The following is a 17,817-nucleotide window of genomic DNA, read 5'->3' as shown; positions in this document are numbered from 1 at the left end:
TTTTTGTTTTTGTTTACTCCACTGTAAATATATATTTTTTTTAATTTCAATGTAAAGCCAAAATGTGGTCATTTGTTTTAAGGTGTAAAGTAGGAAAAATGCATACTAATGACAAAAATAGGGGCTGGGTTCAGAAGTTTGGGTATTTAAAGAACTAAATTGTGGGATGGGCTACCGTTGCTGTGCCAGCTGGGTCATCCAACATTTTGCGTGTGTGCGTGCGTGCGTGTGTGTGCAAGAGAGAATGATACAATGAATCCCTGCTAAAAATAATGAACTCAATTTTATCTTTGTTTGAATGCAGATTTTAATCTGTTTTCTCTATATAGATTTCTTTTTTGATTTGCCTGAAATGACTTTCTGTTCTCTTTTTTTTCCCATTCCATCATCTTGTAACTTATTGGAAGTATCTCTTTTGTTTTGCCTATCCCTTTGTTTCTCTGCTCTTTCTCTCTGACGGCTGCCTGTGCACTTCATACTATACTTAGGGCTGTCAATATCTCTTCTGCAAAACTGATATGCTAAATAGTTTGATGTCACCTTTTGGATTTTTAACCTCCAGCAACCTTGATGATGTCACTCAGAAGAAAACATAACTGATGCAATTGCAGGGATGTGTAAATAGCAGTGTACTTGTGTGTAATTACCTTTGTACAGGCCACCATGACCCAGTGGCATTGTAACTGTCGGGTTGGGGATGGTATAGGAGAGGATGGGGCAATGGGGGTTTCACTTTATGTATTGTGTACTGATAACATGTACAGTTCTTTAACACACTTTATTTACAGTATTTGTGTATATTTTATGAAGTAATAAAAATTAATAACGTTGCTCTCCACTTTTGTTGACTTTTCTTGATCCATCTTTTTCTCACGGTCAATGAGAAACCTCGGGTTTGACTAAGGCCGGACTGCGCATGTGCCAACAGCAGAGTTGTCGCTGCGAAGAGCTGCTGGTGATGTGGGTGAAGTAACGGTGTGTAGTCCCTCCGCGTTGGAGGAGAAATGGCAAGATAATCTGTCATTTAGTTTGTGGGCCTCTTCTTTTTTTTTTCTTTTTTAGCGCTGTAACTCTGCGCTGCTGTTTTAAAAATGTGTTATATTCCTTTTTGTTTTGACTTTACGAAGATAAGCGACCGCAAGTTAGCGGCGGGCTACGAGGGCTTGCTAACGTTGGCTAACAGCAGCGCTCGGCGCAGCGACACCGACCAGCTGCTCTGAAGAAGACCGTTTCCGGGGGTTCACACAACGATGCAGTGATTAGATACGTGGCTGACTGTCGTCTGAACGTCAGCGCTTTGCCAAATAACTTTTTGTACCTCCTCCCTCCTCCCTCCTGTCCCTCCAAAGGTTCCCGGTCGGCTCGAGGTGAGGAGCTAGATTGATGTCTGGAGTCAAACCAGCGCAGATCAAACAACTGCAGAGAAGGTAAGCAAAGAGGGTGGAGGCAGGATGGAGGTAGGGTGGAGGGCAGGGTGGAGGCAGGATGGAGGCAGGGTGGAGGTAGGAGGATGGAGGCAGGAGCACCGACCTGCAGCTACCATCTTTTATTTGAGTGTGTTCTTCTAACACTCCTAGATTGTCCGGATACGTAAATCAAAATCAGCTGAATTTCCATCCGATCTCACCCTTTTGTCTGAAATGAACACCGGGGCTGTTTGCACACAGATGTGGAGGTTGACGGCGTTGAAACCTGCTTTCTCGTCCTTTCCGGGACTTGTTCCAGCTACACTTGCTGTTCAAATGACTTGCGGTCACCGCCAAGTCGCCCTCAGCCCCAAAGTCTTTCTCTGCCTCTTCGATTGAACAGGACCCGAGTGGCCTGATGTGTTGCAGGATGATCTCTTAGCCTGAAGACTTACGGCTGCCGATTCGATCGAGGTCAAAGTACAATGCGTGTTTTGAAACCTCCAGTCAGCAGGACTGATGAGCTGCCTCCGTCTCTTGCCTGTGGAGAGCTGTTGTTGTGGGTGCAGGCTGGTGATCAGCATCAGTCATGAACACAGACCTCATCTCAGATATGATTGATGATGATTTTTTTATTTTTTTTTTAACATGACGTAATGTTTTGATTGACTTAAAATAAGCATACAGTCATGGATGGTTGTAATCAGTAATTTTCAGACTTGTAGTCTTATCATGAAGCTTGGTAATACGGCAAAAATGATGAATGGTAAGACCCAGTGTCACTAAATAATACATTACTGTACCATTATCTGATTGGATACTGAAATTCAGCTGTGAAATAGTCCACAACACTATAATCACATTCAAATGCATGTGTTAATGTGTTAAACAGGATCTGTCAGCTGCTTCCTTAATCACACAAATTAGAAAAAAAAAAACATCCTTGTATTCTGTCTGTCTTTCTTGTATTTCTTAAAAAAACACTCCAGGTATGCAAAAGTTTAAATTTTCTATGCTGTTCTAAGTTTTGTTTTCTTATTTCTTTGCCTGATTTGTAAAAAAACATATCCTGATGTGTGTGTGTGTGTGTGTGTGTGAGACATGCTAATGTGTTCCCAGTTACTGCATTGTCACAAGCTGATTGAGGCTTTGTAGCATGAGTCATGCATGACCACACCGTGTGCCATCCTATATTTAGCTGGTGCAAAGGGGGCTTTGAAAGTCATTGTGAAATTAGTTTTTCGCTGTGAATGATTAGATTATTGGCTTCCTGGAATCCACACCGAGACACTGACGTAGCTGAAGAGATGACTACCGACAGATACGATTGGAGCTTCTGTCTAAATGCCCGTGTTGTTGGCTTATCTTTCTGTTTGTTTAATTGTGGTGTACGTCTTTGTTAAAAATGTTAAGGTGTGAGGATTTTTCCTTTCGATTTGTTGGACAGATCAGCTTTCATCACTTTTCCAGTGTACGTTTGTATGCGGTTGCACTCACAGTTTACTCATTGTGTCATGTCAAAAATCTGTGGTTCACACCCGGCACTTAACACACGTCTTTGCGTGATCCAATCACAAGGAGGCAGCTCAAAGAACGACTCTCGGTACGTCTCGAATGACAGCTTGTGATCAGAGCTCACTTCTTCGCTCTGTGTGCAAATAAACACGTACAAAAACGCAAGGAGAGAGGAGTCAAAGAAACAGGATTTTACTCTTGTGACATCCTTGTACACTTGAACCTCATTTCAATTTGCATCAAGTATTTCACATCAGCAGATCAGTCTGAAGGGCGTCAGGCTCCTGACCTGAAATAGTGCGTTTAAGAAATAGTCTATTGTGGGTAAATAGTTCCACATCGTTAGATGTAAATAATCGGATGAGGAAAATGCACTGTCTTGAGTTGGGAGCATCAGTCTTTATTTGCCTGTAAATATCTCCTACTTTCTGTGCAGTTCGGCTGTGCTCAGCAGAATCACGCAGGATATCTTTTATGTTGCTTATTCAGAGGACGTCAGTAGATCAGACGGTCCTTCACTGTGGCCCAGGAAGCATTAGCGCTCACCACTTAAGGAACGTGGCCATTTGCGTCTCAGACCACTTCCGAACGTGGTCTGATCAGATCGGACATCGATTCAAACCTGTACTTCGAGTTGTCCACTTGTGATCGGACCGCCGAGGATACGCCAGGATATTCCTGAGGCCAAAGGCTTCATTGTGCCCTCTCAGCTCTTTCATGCTGATTTGTAGAAAGGTGTTTCAGTTCTCAGAGGTAATATGTTTGCGTGTGTCGTAGCATTTCTAGCTGCACTACACCTCTCCCTGCCCCGTGCACAGCACAGAGAAAACGAAGGGGAGAAACTGGGTCAGCAGATCTCAGCTCATTGCCGTCACACGCTTTATTTTAGGGATTTTCAGCCCCCTCCTTCCACCCCCACCTCATTTCTCAGGCGTGTGTGGTTTTTACCCTCTTAACAGCACCTTATGCTTCATTTTTTTTTTTTTGCCCTCCCTGTGTTTTGATCTTCCTTCATCTGTCATAGATGCCGCACAATCTCGTTTGCGTTTCAGATCTGTGCACTGTCCTACTTTGCTCTGCTCTGTATCTTTTTTCGGTTTTCTGATTCCAGCATCAGCGGATGTTGGTTTGAGATTTAGGTCGAAGGCTGTGCAGCCCCGCTGAGATGCATTCACACGTCACAGTGTTTTGTTCACGCTTTGTAACCTGCAACATGACGTTCTGCAGCTGATTGTTGTTCTCATGATAAGATGTCAGGGTTAAATTATTTGATGATGAAGTCTTTTTTTTTTACCCTTTCTTCGTACAGATGAGTCAGCTTTGGTGGCGAGACAAACGCCTGTCGGAGACGTTGGGGAACGCCTCTCCTCATGGCCTCCCCCCGGGGTCCCCAGCCCCTGTGGCCCCGCAGGGATCCAACTCCTCGTTGGTTCCTGTAGCTCCAGTGGTCACACCAGACGAGCCCATCTTCCTCATGACCTCCACTGCCCAAACTGTATCAGGCTTCTTTGTGTGGACAGCTCTTCTGATCACATGTCACCAAGTAAGGAGAGCCTGACATTTGTTTGCAGAACGTACAGTGGTCAAAGGGTCTAAAATGTATTTATACCTCCAAGATTTCAGGTTTAGTTTCCAGAGCTAGTTATTTTTGTGTCGGTATTTTGTCAGACAGCAGATACATGATGAATGTGATCTGAGGGCGTTTTCGCACCTGAAAGTCTGGACCAAGGTCCGAACCAAAGGACATGTTTTGTTACGTTCTATGCATTTAATCCGGTTTGTTTTGGTTTAACATTGCAATTGTATGAGCGCACTTAAGAGCTTCGCATGAAATACCTACGTAGCTGACGAGATGTTTTGCTGGAGTCACGTGCAGTGGGGCATCCTGTTGACTGTGGTGGGAGTTTTTTAAAGGCAAAAGCAAGTTATGATGTGTTTATGTTGCTATATCATCCGTCAAAACACAGACCCAGTATCATCAAGGAAAACACTGAAGCCCTCCCTGCAAACTTATTGTTTAAGTTCGCAAGTTTAATACAGAGTGTAAATGCATGGTTGAAGCTGTTTTCTTGTGTTACACTGGAGCACCGAGACAGAACCGACATCTGAATCACAATCTACCCACTGTTCCCTCTTTCTTTTTTTTTTTTTCTGTTGTTAACATTCACGTCTCAAAGGTGGGTTTGTTGAGCACAAACCTGAGCTTCTCTTTAGCAAAAGAGGGAAAAAAATAGTAGAGCCTGTCACACCCTGGAGCGTTTTTTTCCATCAGCCTTGTTCATCTTTTCCTGTTCATACACAGCTTCTTCCAAATGCTGAGTAACTTTTGGCTTAGCCTCAATCCTTGTTGCACGGTGGCTAAACACTAACACTGGGGTGTTAATATTTCATACATATGTAGTGTCTGTTTGAATGTCATAAAACAAAGGGCTCTATATTACACCTGACGCGAACCGCCTTTGCTAGTTTCAGACCGACACGTTACATTTTGTTCCGTCTGAGTTGGTTAAACAGCAAAAACAACACGTTCACGGGTGCCCATCTGAGCAGTTTTAAAAGAAGCGGTTGTCATGCGTGTTGTTGCCGCATTGCTGTCTTGAGACAGCGGAAAGTGATTGCACGATTAACCAACAAAAACCTGGTCCTAAGTCAATGGTGCATTATTTTACTGTAATTTTATGGGCACATTATTAAGACAGTGATATGTGCCTACACAGGCGGATGCACAGCGTGCGTACACTGTGCTACACACACTCGCAGCAGTGCGCAAACATGCAAAAGATTAAAAATATAAAGATTACAGTGTGAAAGATTGTGAACGTCAATCTGCACACGAGCAGATCCGTTGGCTCTGCAGTGAAGCATTTCTTTCTACAACTTTGCAAATCTGCCGTTATAATGGCAATCTGTAAAGGTGCAAGCACACCTGGCTCCTAAAGGGAATGGGTGATGACACTGTGATTGGATTATTTAATGTTAACGCCCAAAACACACCTCTGATGAATTCAGGGGAAATAAGTACCACCACTTTGAACTATACCCTTTACTTTATGCTCAGATGAACCACTGTGAAACCAGCAAAAGTAATTTAGGCACTGCCCTTAATGCACTTGTGCCATCAACTTTAGACTGTGCGCTAAGATTGTTAAAGTGGAACTTAAAGACTGTTAAATGACAAAAGCTGGAAAGGCTATACAGCTTTAAGGGGGTTTTACCACCAGAATAAGTAGACGTCCCAGAAAAGCTGCAAGCTTGGAAAGAAATTACGTAAATGCATACTACCTCCTCTTCTTCTGTTTTGTTTTATTTTGGGGCATTTTGTGCATTGAATTATTAGCTGACAGTAAAGAGATGAAGAGAAATGTGGGAAGGCAGAGATGAGGAATGACATGCGGTAACTGTTCCTAGCAGGATGTGAACTCGAGACGTTGCAGTTCATGGTAACAGCCCCAAACCCAACCGCAAGGCCGCAAGGGTGCTCCCACCTGCTGCGCTTGATTGACTGAGGTTGATTCAGCCCTCTGAAACATACCCAGCACGGGACAACTGACAGTGGATGGGTGGCGAGACTTCAGTGAGCCCAACTTTTAATGCAGCCAATAGGAAGGTGTTTTCTGTTTTAGTTTCCTGTGTAGTGTTCAAAATCTGTGGAGTACTTAGTCTTCGAAATACTGTTGTTTTTATTGTTTACCAGTTCTCATGTTGCAGTGAGGTATCAAGTGAGCGTCCCTTTAAGGTATAGATGAATGATTTGTCTTCCATTGCTTCCGATGATCTCCACATACAGGGTTAAAGAATAGCCTTCCGTCACTCTGGAAACTGGTGCTCCTGGCTCTACTACGACATCATCAAAGAGCAGGAGATGTGTGTGCGTGTGTGTGTGTGTGTGTGTATGCACAGAGGAGGGTCACCTAGCAACAATGCCTGTGAGTGCACTGTCTTGCCGGGTGGGTTGTCACCCACTGTTTGTTATTTGACCAAAGGTGTGTGTCTGTTTACAGGCCAGGAAAGGTGATAGGTGGGGGCATTGTGTAAGTGAAGCAGAGCCGGATGGAGCAGACAGAGGTGCCGGTGACAGCGGCCCACCCTGTTCTTCCTGCCGTCTGCTGCTCTGAATAGGAGTGATAAAAGCCCAGTATCAGTTACCTAAAACAAGCCCACATGTTACTACGCACGCACAGCACACACTCCGCAGACACACACTGCTCCAATATCACACTATGGCAAACATATGCTGGCTGCACAAAAACAGGTTTCATGAGGCAGCAATTAGTTTCAGCCAACCAGTTTATAATAACACTTTATGAAGCACGGATTCACAATCAGGAAGCTCATGCATGTAATATTTTCTCTTTTTTTTATTTTTTTCAAAAAGCCAATTCTAACTCTAAAATGAAATAAATATTTCTGCACAACCTCCGTTTCATTTAGCATATTTCACATGATTGTGAAATATAAGTTCTGCATCCTTCACACAAGCACATATTTCCAGCTTTTAATGTGAACTCAGGCGAAACAGTCCGGTTACAGTTGAAAACTCTTTAAATGCATTTTCCTTCTTTACTTGTAAAACCACACACGGTACAGCAACTGCATGTTTTTTAATACTGTGTGTAAATGTAAAGTGTAAATGTTCTCACGTGCATTTTTATATGTACATTTGTCTGTTTCTTTCTCTCCCTCCTTTTATTAATCAGCATTCCCAACATGAAGCAGCTCTGTTTGCAAAACATTTAATCCAAATCCTTCAATTAAGATGCCGTAAAGAAAATAATGCTGTAGCTGCTTCTATAGCAACTTGTGGAGTTAATGTTACTGACCATGTAAAGGTTAAACCTGTTGTTCCAAGTATACGTTCTTACTCCTTGAGCGCATTCAGCTACCGTCCACACATTTGGACATGTAATTATTACCAGTTGGGACGGTGTGACATCAGCTGTGCAGGCTCTCACATGGGAGCAGTTTACAAAGTATGGTCTCATATTTCTGAACATGTAACTTGATCCATTTTTAATGGATCCCGTTTTTCCTCCCTTCTTTTCTGCCTCTCTCCTTTTTAGATCTACATGCACCTACGCTACTACAGCTCTCCAAATGAGCAGAGGCACATAGTTCGGATCCTCTTCATCGTCCCCATCTATGCCTTCGACTCCTGGATCAGCCTTCTGTTCTTCACTACTGAGGAGTATTATGTGTACTTCGACACAGTCCGGGACTGCTATGAAGGTGAGTGAGCAAAGGAACAGAGCAATGACGTCATACACATGCTTTTCTGCTGCAGGCTGGATTATATGCTGCCATATCTGGCCTGCACAATACAAGTCAACATTCACCGCAGGGAGGGGAGTTCGCTTTTTGTGCTCCAAGGCAGGTTTTGACTCCCAGTTGACTAGAAAAGGGGTGTGAGAATTTATGTGATGTGAAACCCCGGTGGCAGATGGCCTTTGCAGTTGTCTTTATTTCCAAAGGTTGCCATCTTTGTTGTCATGTCTCCATGGGCTGTTGGGATTGCAGTGGAGGGGAAACCTGTTTCCTAGCAACTGTGTGAAAATGAGCAAAGCCTTGAGAAGGCATCTGACTTGTGAGCAGATAAATCATAATTTATTGTGCCAGCTTATCATGTATCTACTGTCAAACGGCTGCCTCAGAGTAGTCATGTAGAGTTTGAGAATCAGTTACATAACATGCTATGGTTTTATTAATACAAATCTACTTTTATTATTGCATCATATACTTTATGAGGATTACTGCTTTTAAAAAGATGTAGTACTGAAATCATTTGTTGATGAACAGGAAGGCAAAGATGTCAAACAGCAACTAGTTTTCTACTTTTCTCTGTTTATCGCTGCAAATTGAACACGTTTTGAATCGAGGAGCAGTTCAAAACGCGTTTTGAACTGCTCCTCGATTAATCAGTTTGATGACCACAACTTGTGATGGGCTTTTTTCACTATTTTCCAACCATTTAAAAATCAAACAATAATCAATCACAAACAAAACGGATAGATTAATTGGTTACAAAAGTAGTATTTGTACCACTGCACATAGTAATGTCCTCAGGCTTCCCTACACATGGACTTTACTTGGCTGGCCCGCCCAGGTATATTTGGCAACCCATATTAAAATATATTTTTTTAATCTGCGCAGGGAAACAATTCCACCGTCCATCAATTAACTAGACGATCTCCATTCGCTCTACTTGACGTGTGGTGAAACACACTCGGAGCGGAGGAGAGAAACTTACGCAACTGTCAGCGACAGAAAGGGAATAAAGACTCTCACTCTGAACTGAAATGAAACCAGTGCACATAAGTTAGGTAAATAACATGAATAAAATATCAGTCAGTGCACAGTTTGAGAAACAGGCTCTTTGAATCTTTTTGTCTCTGCTGGCTGTAGAAGAATTAAGTGTTCTTCCAGGTTACATAGACACCCTCAGACTGTTCTTTTCAAAATAAATTCTTACACATTTGCACAAATTCTATGTATTTTTATGGTTAATATAAACGTGTATGTCATGGTACTTCTGTAAAAATCTTCCCTTTCCTCTCTTTTTGAGGGTGTATGGCAATTCAGTACATTTTGCAATGAATACAGTAGAATAGTATATGAAAATAAAAGTTACAGTTGATATTAGATAAGATAGTAGTGACAGGCAGTTAGCTTCTTTAAGGGACACTATTGGCACTCAAAAATCTAGATTGACAACTAAAACGTGTTTTTTTTAATATTATAGTTCTTATTTTCATTTTCAAGCTGAAAACATTGTCTATACATTTTAGAGTGGAAAAGAATTCTGCCTCTTTATAATTACAGATACAACACTGACAAAGCGAGCACTGCGCTGACTGAGTTGTGGCAGGTGTTGTTCTACAATCAGGGTTTACTTTAAAGCTCAGACACTTTGAACAGGAAAGAGAGCTCAGGCGGCGGCATGCAGAGTCACCCTTAAATTAGACTGTGAACACTGAGGGGAGCAGAGAAACCTTCTGCTCATTCAGAGACACCAACTGCAGCGATCAGTGTCAGTGTTGTGAAGATTTGGATTGATTAGCAATAGTTGTTTAACAGTGAATGTCATCATCTCAAATGTGTGTAATTCTCTTGTTAGAGATGATTTATTGTGAACATTGTTCTCTGAACCATCATCGTTGTGTGTGGCAGTCCGCCGTGATCACGAGTTTCCACCAGAGTTTACTTTCCTGCACACTGTTCACACCGGCGTCCTCTCATCCGCTCTCTGCGCCGGAGAACTCTACTTTATAATTATGCACAGACCGATACCTTCTTCACAACCGGCACCCAATCATGTACATGCCTGCTGAATGGCATGACTCACCTTTCTAACCTTCTAAATGGCAAGCTCAGCAGTTCTGAAACGCATGCAATTAATTTACAATTACAGTTACACCAAATGTTCTGTAGTAGAACTTTAGTAGCACTTAAAATGGCACTTACTCATAGCACTTTGTAGTTCGGCTTTCTTGAAGAAATTGTATTTTCTTGATTCCTGTCGTTCTGGGTTTTGTCCCCTCATGGTTGAAATGCACTTATTGTAAGTCGCTTTGGACAAAAGCGTCAGCTAAATGTAATGAAATGTAATGTATTGACAACTCTTTTTAACTAAGGGCCACCGCTAAAGCTACAGCATCACACATCAGTATGTTTTTGGAGGGTTTTTTTGCTCCAAGATTGGTTCATCTCTGAAATGTGATTTCTTGGTTGGATGGTGTACTTCACTATTTTCCCCAAAAAACGACCAACTCTACCTAATCTAATGGAGGGACTGAACTCCAGTTACAAAATATATTGTTTAATAATTTTTTTTTTTTTTTTTCTAAAACACCACTTTTCACTCCGAAAAACCCAATAACCTTTTTTCTGTGTGACTCTCTGAAGCCTTTGTCATCTACAACTTCCTGAGTCTGTGTTACGAGTATCTGGGAGGAGAGAGCGCCATCATGGCTGAAATCCGAGGGAAACCTATCGAGTAAGTCTACTTTGCTGTCGTTTTCCCTCTTTGATTCCTTTCTATTTCTTCCTGGTGTCATTGGTATCTTTTCATGTTTAGATAGCCTTTACATTTAGTTTGGCCTGTTTTCACCCGCTCTTCTTTTAGGTCAAGCTGTATGTATGGGACCTGTTGTCTGTGGGGGAAGACCTACTCCATTGGTTTCCTCAGGTTTTGCAAACAGGTAACAGTCCCGTTTTTTGCCTCATACACTCAAACACTGTTCATTGTTTACTATCACTCAGATGGTGTAATAACCATAGGTGCAGTGCTGCTGGAGCCACTTTTATTCTCCAAGTAATGAAGTAAAATGTTCACAGTTTGCATAAATTAATTTACATTCTTTAAGTTATTGAAAAGCCAATCATTTCTGAAGTGTTTGTCGTGCAAGAAAGCCAATAAAAACAAATGGACAAGATGTCATATAGACATTTAAGGTGTATTGATTGATTCCATGTCAACTCAAAGCCTCGTTTTGATCTGCTCTTGTTTGCCTGTTAAAAATACTGCGAAAATACCATTGATCCTACTGAACACTTCCTGTATCGGTTTCTAATTAAAAGCCCTTTAACATTTCAGTAGCTATAGACACTTTGTTTGTTAAAAAGGCTTTTATTGTGAAACATTTGCGGGAATAGGTTGTGACTCAATAACATTTGATATTATTGTTGAATTTATTGAATTAAAACAGTGCACATTCGTGAGTATTGTATGTAAAGTGAACCGTTTGGAAGAGGGGTTGGAGAACTTTAGAAATGAGCCACATCTTTAACAAGTAGCACTACACCTCTGGTAATAACTACGTTTTAATTTAAGGGATGCACATCTGCGACTTGTTCAGTCCTGATACCTGGGCTTTGGATGTAGTCTGATACTGACATCTCCAGCCCGTACCGGGGATTAATGAATAAAGCTGTATGACTCACTGTGTGAAAGAGACCGGGGTCATTCTTTTATGTGTAAGACACCATCAGGTTTGACTTCACAGCGTGAAACACCTCCACACAGCCAACTTTGTGGTTATCTCCCTCCCATCTTCCTTCGAGTAAACTGCCTCTGTCTCCCAGCACCCTGCTGATGCATGACGTAGTAAGTAGACGTGAAACTAGAACTGAGCTGAATAGATCGACCCCATTGTCACTGATGACGATTAGCTGATTCAGTATCAGACCGATATCCGACATCAATATTGGATCGGTGTTTTTACAGATATAGGAACACATACTGTACACTGTGACAGTCATACTAGGGTTAATGCATGTTTTGTTCATATTCATTCACTCTTCCTCAGGCAACTCTCCAGTTCTGCGTGGTGAAACCTCTGATGGCAGTGATCACTGTCATGCTGCAGACCTTTGGGAAATACAAAGATGGAGACTTCAAGTATGTTTCCACAGCAACTTACCTGAATGTTTATCTGCCTGAGCGGAGTTTTTGTGTGGTCTGACTGTCGTGACCAGCTTCAGCCATAATATGTTTTCAGACCACAACAGCTGAGCAGCTTCGATTGAACTGTTTAAATACGGAGCATCCGTATCTTTAATTATTCTCCCTTTTTTAAAAGATGTAAATTGAAGTCTCTCGTTGGCGCTGCTGTGTAGTTCTGAGATCAGTACTTTTAAAAATACCCACTGCACAAAACACACCCACAGTGCTTTTCCACAGTCCAGATTTCCATCTGTTTAATAAACTATAAGACTTGTGCAATATGCTCATCAGTTTCTTTCACAAAGCAGTGCTGCAAGTTCAGAACTGAGATGCTGAATGGTTTTCACTGATTGACCAAATGTAAATGAACTTGCCGTTGTGTAGCTTCAAGTTAATTAAAACGTCGTGTTACTGTCGCGTCACACGGACTGTGAGGTACGCGTCAGAGCTAAAGCTCATTGTGAATCTGTGTTTACGTGATTTGTCTGTGCCTCTCTCCTCCAGTGTGGCCAGTGGCTACCTGTACGTCACGATAATCTACAACATCTCTGTCAGTCTGTCGCTATACGCTCTCTTCCTCTTCTACTTTGCCACCCGTGAGCTGCTCGTCCCATACAACCCCGTGCTCAAGTTCTTCATGGTCAAGTCAGTCATCTTTCTCTCCTTCTGGCAGGGTAAGAACGCCACACTCTGAACTTGTATTAACATATTGACTTCAGACACCCATTACCTTGGAACGGGTTTGTTAAAGGCAGCTGTAAAAAGATGGCAAAGACAATGAAGTGAGCCCCGAGGTCGAGCAGTGTTTGCACAAGGAAGGGCGCTCCGTTCATCAGAGCAGCAAAAGAATCTTGCAGCTAAAATGTCTGTTGCAGCCCAGCATCACATCAAAGTGTGTAATACGCCTGTCAGTCCACTAGAGGGTACTGTTTCAGTGTCACGATTTGCCTCACCTCGTATGACCAGGGTCAAAGATGGAGGTCATATGAGCAAGTACAAAGAGTGATTAGAGACGGTTCTTTGAACCCGTGGGAAAGCAAAAGTCAATGTGACATTTGAAACATGATTAACTTTCATAACCTAAGTAACTGCGTAAAATTACTTATTTAAACTCAAACTCTTATCTTTTAGTAGTTTGGTTCCTAAACCTAACCAAATAGCAACTGTGTCACATTCAGTCCATCTGATCTGTTCCTAAACCTTACCTCAAGGTCTCTGGTGCCCAAACAGGAGGCACTTTACATTTCACACCTCGGCACTGACACTGTATCCCTCTTGTGGACTGATGGGTGTATTACACGCTTTGGCATGAAACCGGTTTCTCTGTTAATATGCAAACCATCCCATTTTTTCTAAAAGGTGTTTTCTTTCATTTGTCTGGTGTCTAGTCAGGTCTACTCGTGTACAGATGAAAGATTCAAAGGAAGCATGTGACTAAAAATCACTTAGTAACCCCTCTCTGTTCATGATGTCTTTTTTTTCTGACTCCGTATGATTCAGGGATGCTGCTGGCCATCCTGGAGAAGTGTGGCGCTATTCCTCAGATCAGCTCCGCCAACTTCTCCGTGGGTGAAGGAACAGTCGCCGCGGGCTACCAAAACTTCATCATCTGCATCGAGATGTTCTTTGCTGCTATTGCTTTGCGCCATGCCTTCACTTACAAGGTGTACATGGACAAAAGACTGGACTCGTATGGTAAGCAATATGTCTGTGTGTGAAGGTATAAAGAGGCCAGTGTCATACAGCTGTGTTTCAGATTGAAAAAGCAAAGCAAATTGTGAAGAATAAGAGAGTCTGTACGGCAGTGTGTCTATTATAATGTCAGTATCTGAGTTGTGATCCACTCAGTTATACAGTCGAATGTCTGCAGTCTTTCAGAACTGATCTGACCTCCCTTTTCACCTTGATTCCTATCTTTAACACTCTCCTAAACACTTTGAGTCTTTTCTGCTGCTGTTTTTCTGTTCCTTCATTGTCATCTTGACTTTCTTGTCTTTCTGTGCCTTCTTTTTCTCTCCTCCTCACTGTGCGGCACTCAAAAGGCTCATTTCCAATCTATGGACAGTATGGTAGGTCTGATGTTGGCTGTGTTTCGTCTCTATCCGTCACAGTTCTGTATTTTAAAACTTTTTTTTGTTGGCTTTTTTGTGTTTCATTGCGGTTAAAAGTCCATTACTGTATCGTTATTGGTGTTACGATTCTCAGTTCGGCATGAATTCATTTTATTTATACTTTTTTATGATTTGTTTGTTTTAATTTGCTGTCCAGTGTGTAACAGTTATTATTATTTTTACATTAAAAGTACATAAAAGTTTGTTTACAAATATTTTATGATCATTCAGCTCATGATCATTTTGCCTCAACATTTCTATGAGCAGAATTTATTTCAGCCTGTGTCCGTACCCAGGTTGCAGAATACCATTTATGTTGGTAAAGAAATGTTGGTGGTAAGATCTGCAGCAAAGTAAATTGTTAATGGAAATAAATGTGTTTTATTTTATTATCTGACAGGTCTAATGGGCATTTATCTTGACCCTGACTAATATCAGCTATACGCTGTATCTTTACTACGCAATCTGCATGTCTTCATTATTCAGGGATTAGATTTATTTCTTACATCTAATTGTATTTTTTGTCACATTTCAAAGATGTATTTGGAAAATTTAGATCATTTTCCCTCATCTGTCCCTTTCGTCCCTCGTCTGTTGTGCTCAGTGTTAGTTTATTAATAATCCAACCTTCCCATCCCACCTCCAGGTCGCTGTGCCCCAATGAAGAGCATCTCCAGCAGCCTGAAGGAGACCATGAATCCGGGGGACATGGTCCAGGACGCCATCCACAACTTCTCCCCGGCCTATCAGCAGTACACCCAGCAGTCCACGCTGGAGCGCAGTGGGGGGCCGCCTCTGTCGCGCAGCCACAGCAACCTCAGCACCCGCGGGGACAATGAAAAGACTCTCCTGCTCAGCTCTGACGATGAGTTCTGAGACTCCAACACTCACTCTGAGGCTCGTTTCACTCCTGTAGCCCGTGTTTAAATTTTCGCAACTACGTGAGACAAATCAGATCTTTTGGTTCAACCTTGCCATGAAAGGTCAGATTCTTTTTTTTCTTTTTTAATTGATATTTAAAAATAACAAAAGATCAGATTTATGTCAGATCTGTGAAATCGTGGTCATCAGACTGCAGGAGGAGTGGGAGGTGTGAGGGAGTCTTTAATGAGGAAAAGGGAAATAATTGCTGCAGTTGGAAAAGAGGGGAGCGTGAAGAGAAAAGAGATGTTACAAATACAGTGAGGAAGGGAGTGAGGTTGGGAACATTGGATTCATTAGCTGGCTAAGCTGTTATTTGTGTTGATGTCATGGGCTATGATTGATGGAAATACGACATCTGTATTCAACCACGGAATACGGATCAGTACAAATAACCGTGCCTACATATATTATCTTTAATACCGCACTTTAGATACTACGGCAAAAAAAAAAAAAAGAAAATGTCACATAAGCTTGAGAAAATAAGTGACATCTTCGTCTGAAACACATGGCCTCCTTAATTCTTTACTTTTTGTATTGGTTCTCAATCTATACTCCTCAGCCCTCTGCCAACTCTCTCTAACATTGCCAAATACAGGGAGCAGTACTGAGCTCCAGACACTGTCTTAACGTTTAGGGTTGATTTATAGTCAAATAAAACTGAGGCGCCTTTGAACTGCTGTGGGTTCATTTTGCGATGTGAGTTTAATCATAAATAATTATTTTATTCAAATGTTGTATTACCTTGGGGGATATAATGCATTTAAAGGCTAGTTTGTTGGAAACTTGTTCTTCTAGAAATGTTACGAATATACTGTGTATTTTTGTCATTGTTGTTGTGGGTTCATTTGAACACGTGAAAACAAACGCGTGTGACTCGAGCTGTTGGCCTGCAATGCAACCGTCTTGTGGGGCGCAGAGGGAACAGCTGCAGGAGAGATTTTAGAGTGGGCGGGGCGACTGACGGAAGGACAGCGCCCACACAGATTACAGATTACTGGAGAAGCAACACTTCCCCGCAGAGCCGGCCCAGCTGGGATGTGCAGTGGATTATGATCTCATAATTAATGGCGTTGCGTGCGGCGCAGACCAGGCGCACCTCCGCTGGTGCTGTCCGTAATGGCATCGCTGCTGCAGTGGTAGTGAGTGAGAAAGGTTGTGCAAAACAAGGCTTTAAATTTCACTGGACTCACATTTTCAATATACACACACATACAATCAATTTGACCCTGTACTTGAATAAATGGGGCATTTTAAAGCTGCAATTAACAGGGTTGCAGTAAAGCAGAAAACAGTGATGTGTGGTTGAACAGAAGGAAGTGGAAAAATCCTCAAGCACGTGAAAACCTGCAGGTTGGCCAGACATCCTCTGGTTTATATTATTATAATTTTTTCTCCAAAAGTTCATTGTCCACACTGTATCTATCAGTTGCGTTTTCAAAGTGGCCAGTTTTTAACTCGCTTGTGGTTTGTGATCCTAAATGTTTAATGGCGGATCGCGGAGCTGAGGGACATCAGGTCCGGTGCCGCCTCTCGGTGCGCGTTTGTTCTGTTGGTTGGCTGCAGAATCGGATCAGATTTTAAAAGATTGACTCGAGTTGATGTAAACACACAGTACGATCATTGTGAGGAGTGAATGTAGCCAAGATGAAAAATGAACAGCCAAATTGACGTGTTCCCTCCATTTACTCCCTAATGAGAAAATGGCATTCCGGTCAGAAAATCATGAAAGCATTTGTTGAATTTGGTTTCCTGCGGTGACTGCTAACCCGTTTCCCCTCCAGCCACCTTTAATGCTTCAGTTAAAATTACAGTTGAGTGTATCTGTTTTGATTTGATTTTTGATTTAGTCGTTTGTATTGGAAAAAGTCCCAATTCACTACCTTATAATTTGCCCACAGCTAAAAGCATATTAAACCCAAACATCTTGATTGAAAACTAAGATAGTTTTGATACTTTGTGTAAAAGTTGAATGTCACATAGCCGAATATATAAAACAAGGAAATACTATGTCTGAAAGAATGCTGTAAATAGAGTCAATCTGAGCACTGTGGGACATTTATGATCATGACTGTGATGGCATTGCTTGTTACTTTTGTGCTTTGTTTTGTTATTTTTGTGTTTTAATATTTTAATTTCATATATATACCCCTGTTTTCTTTAATGTGGTATACTTTTTAATTTGTATATTGGTAATATCACATGTTTCGATAATATATTGATTTCTGTTGGTGTTGCGAAGGAAATAAAAGACAAATGGGAAGTTTTTGTCAGCTTGTAGAAACATCATCAAAGCAACATGTGACATTGTGCATTAATTCTACATTTATTTTAAACTGATTTGACTTGATATAAAATAGCTAGCGTCCAGATAAATCCTGGCAGTCATACCATTTACTTTTAGGACAGGATTTTCTAAACCTAG

At 41.7% G+C, this 17,817-nt stretch overlaps 1 protein-coding gene across 2 annotated transcripts; it reads left to right on the top strand.

Annotated features, from left to right (window-relative positions):
* Nucleotides 1–942: 942 nt before the first annotated feature.
* LOC138622495 (transmembrane protein 184B-like) lies at nucleotides 943–17,655 on the top strand. 2 transcript variants are annotated; one of them, XM_069701348.1, is made up of 10 exons: nucleotides 943–1,427; nucleotides 4,231–4,464; nucleotides 7,982–8,147; nucleotides 10,821–10,911; nucleotides 11,041–11,116; nucleotides 12,224–12,315; nucleotides 12,865–13,034; nucleotides 13,861–14,055; nucleotides 14,403–14,429; nucleotides 15,118–17,655. In XM_069701348.1, the coding sequence occupies exons 2-10, from the start codon at nucleotides 4,231–4,233 to the stop codon at nucleotides 15,345–15,347; spliced, it is 1,281 nt and encodes a 426-aa protein (XP_069557449.1). In that variant the 5' UTR covers nucleotides 943–1,427; the 3' UTR covers nucleotides 15,348–17,655. The 2 variants fall into 2 exon arrangements, with proteins under 2 accessions (XP_069557449.1, XP_069557450.1); XM_069701349.1 differs by lacking the exon at nucleotides 14,403–14,429.
* Nucleotides 17,656–17,817: the final 162 nt, after the last annotated feature.

This window comes from Brachyistius frenatus, unplaced genomic scaffold (genome assembly GCF_029030835.1).
Source record: "Brachyistius frenatus isolate BFR_SWC_R1_liver_20210118 unplaced genomic scaffold, ASM2903083v1 Contig_36, whole genome shotgun sequence".
NCBI lineage: Eukaryota > Metazoa > Chordata > Actinopteri > Embiotocidae > Brachyistius > Brachyistius frenatus.
The sequence above is the reverse complement of the archived record's forward strand: the minus strand, read 5'-3'. Positions and strand labels throughout refer to the sequence as shown.

What these genes read in the sequence shown, in the direction of transcription:
- LOC138622495 (XM_069701348.1), top strand. Translation starts at nt 4,231, where the DNA reads ATGAGTCAGCTTTGGTGGCGAGACAAACGCCTGTCGGAGACGTTGGGG. An exon ending in TTCTGATCACATGTCACCAA is followed by an intron (nt 4,465 to 7,981) that starts GTAAGGAGAGCC and finishes TCTCCTTTTTAG; the next exon opens with ATCTACATGCACCTACGCTA. An exon ending in TACAAAGATGGAGACTTCAA is followed by an intron (nt 12,316 to 12,864) that starts GTATGTTTCCAC and finishes TCTCTCCTCCAG; the next exon opens with TGTGGCCAGTGGCTACCTGT.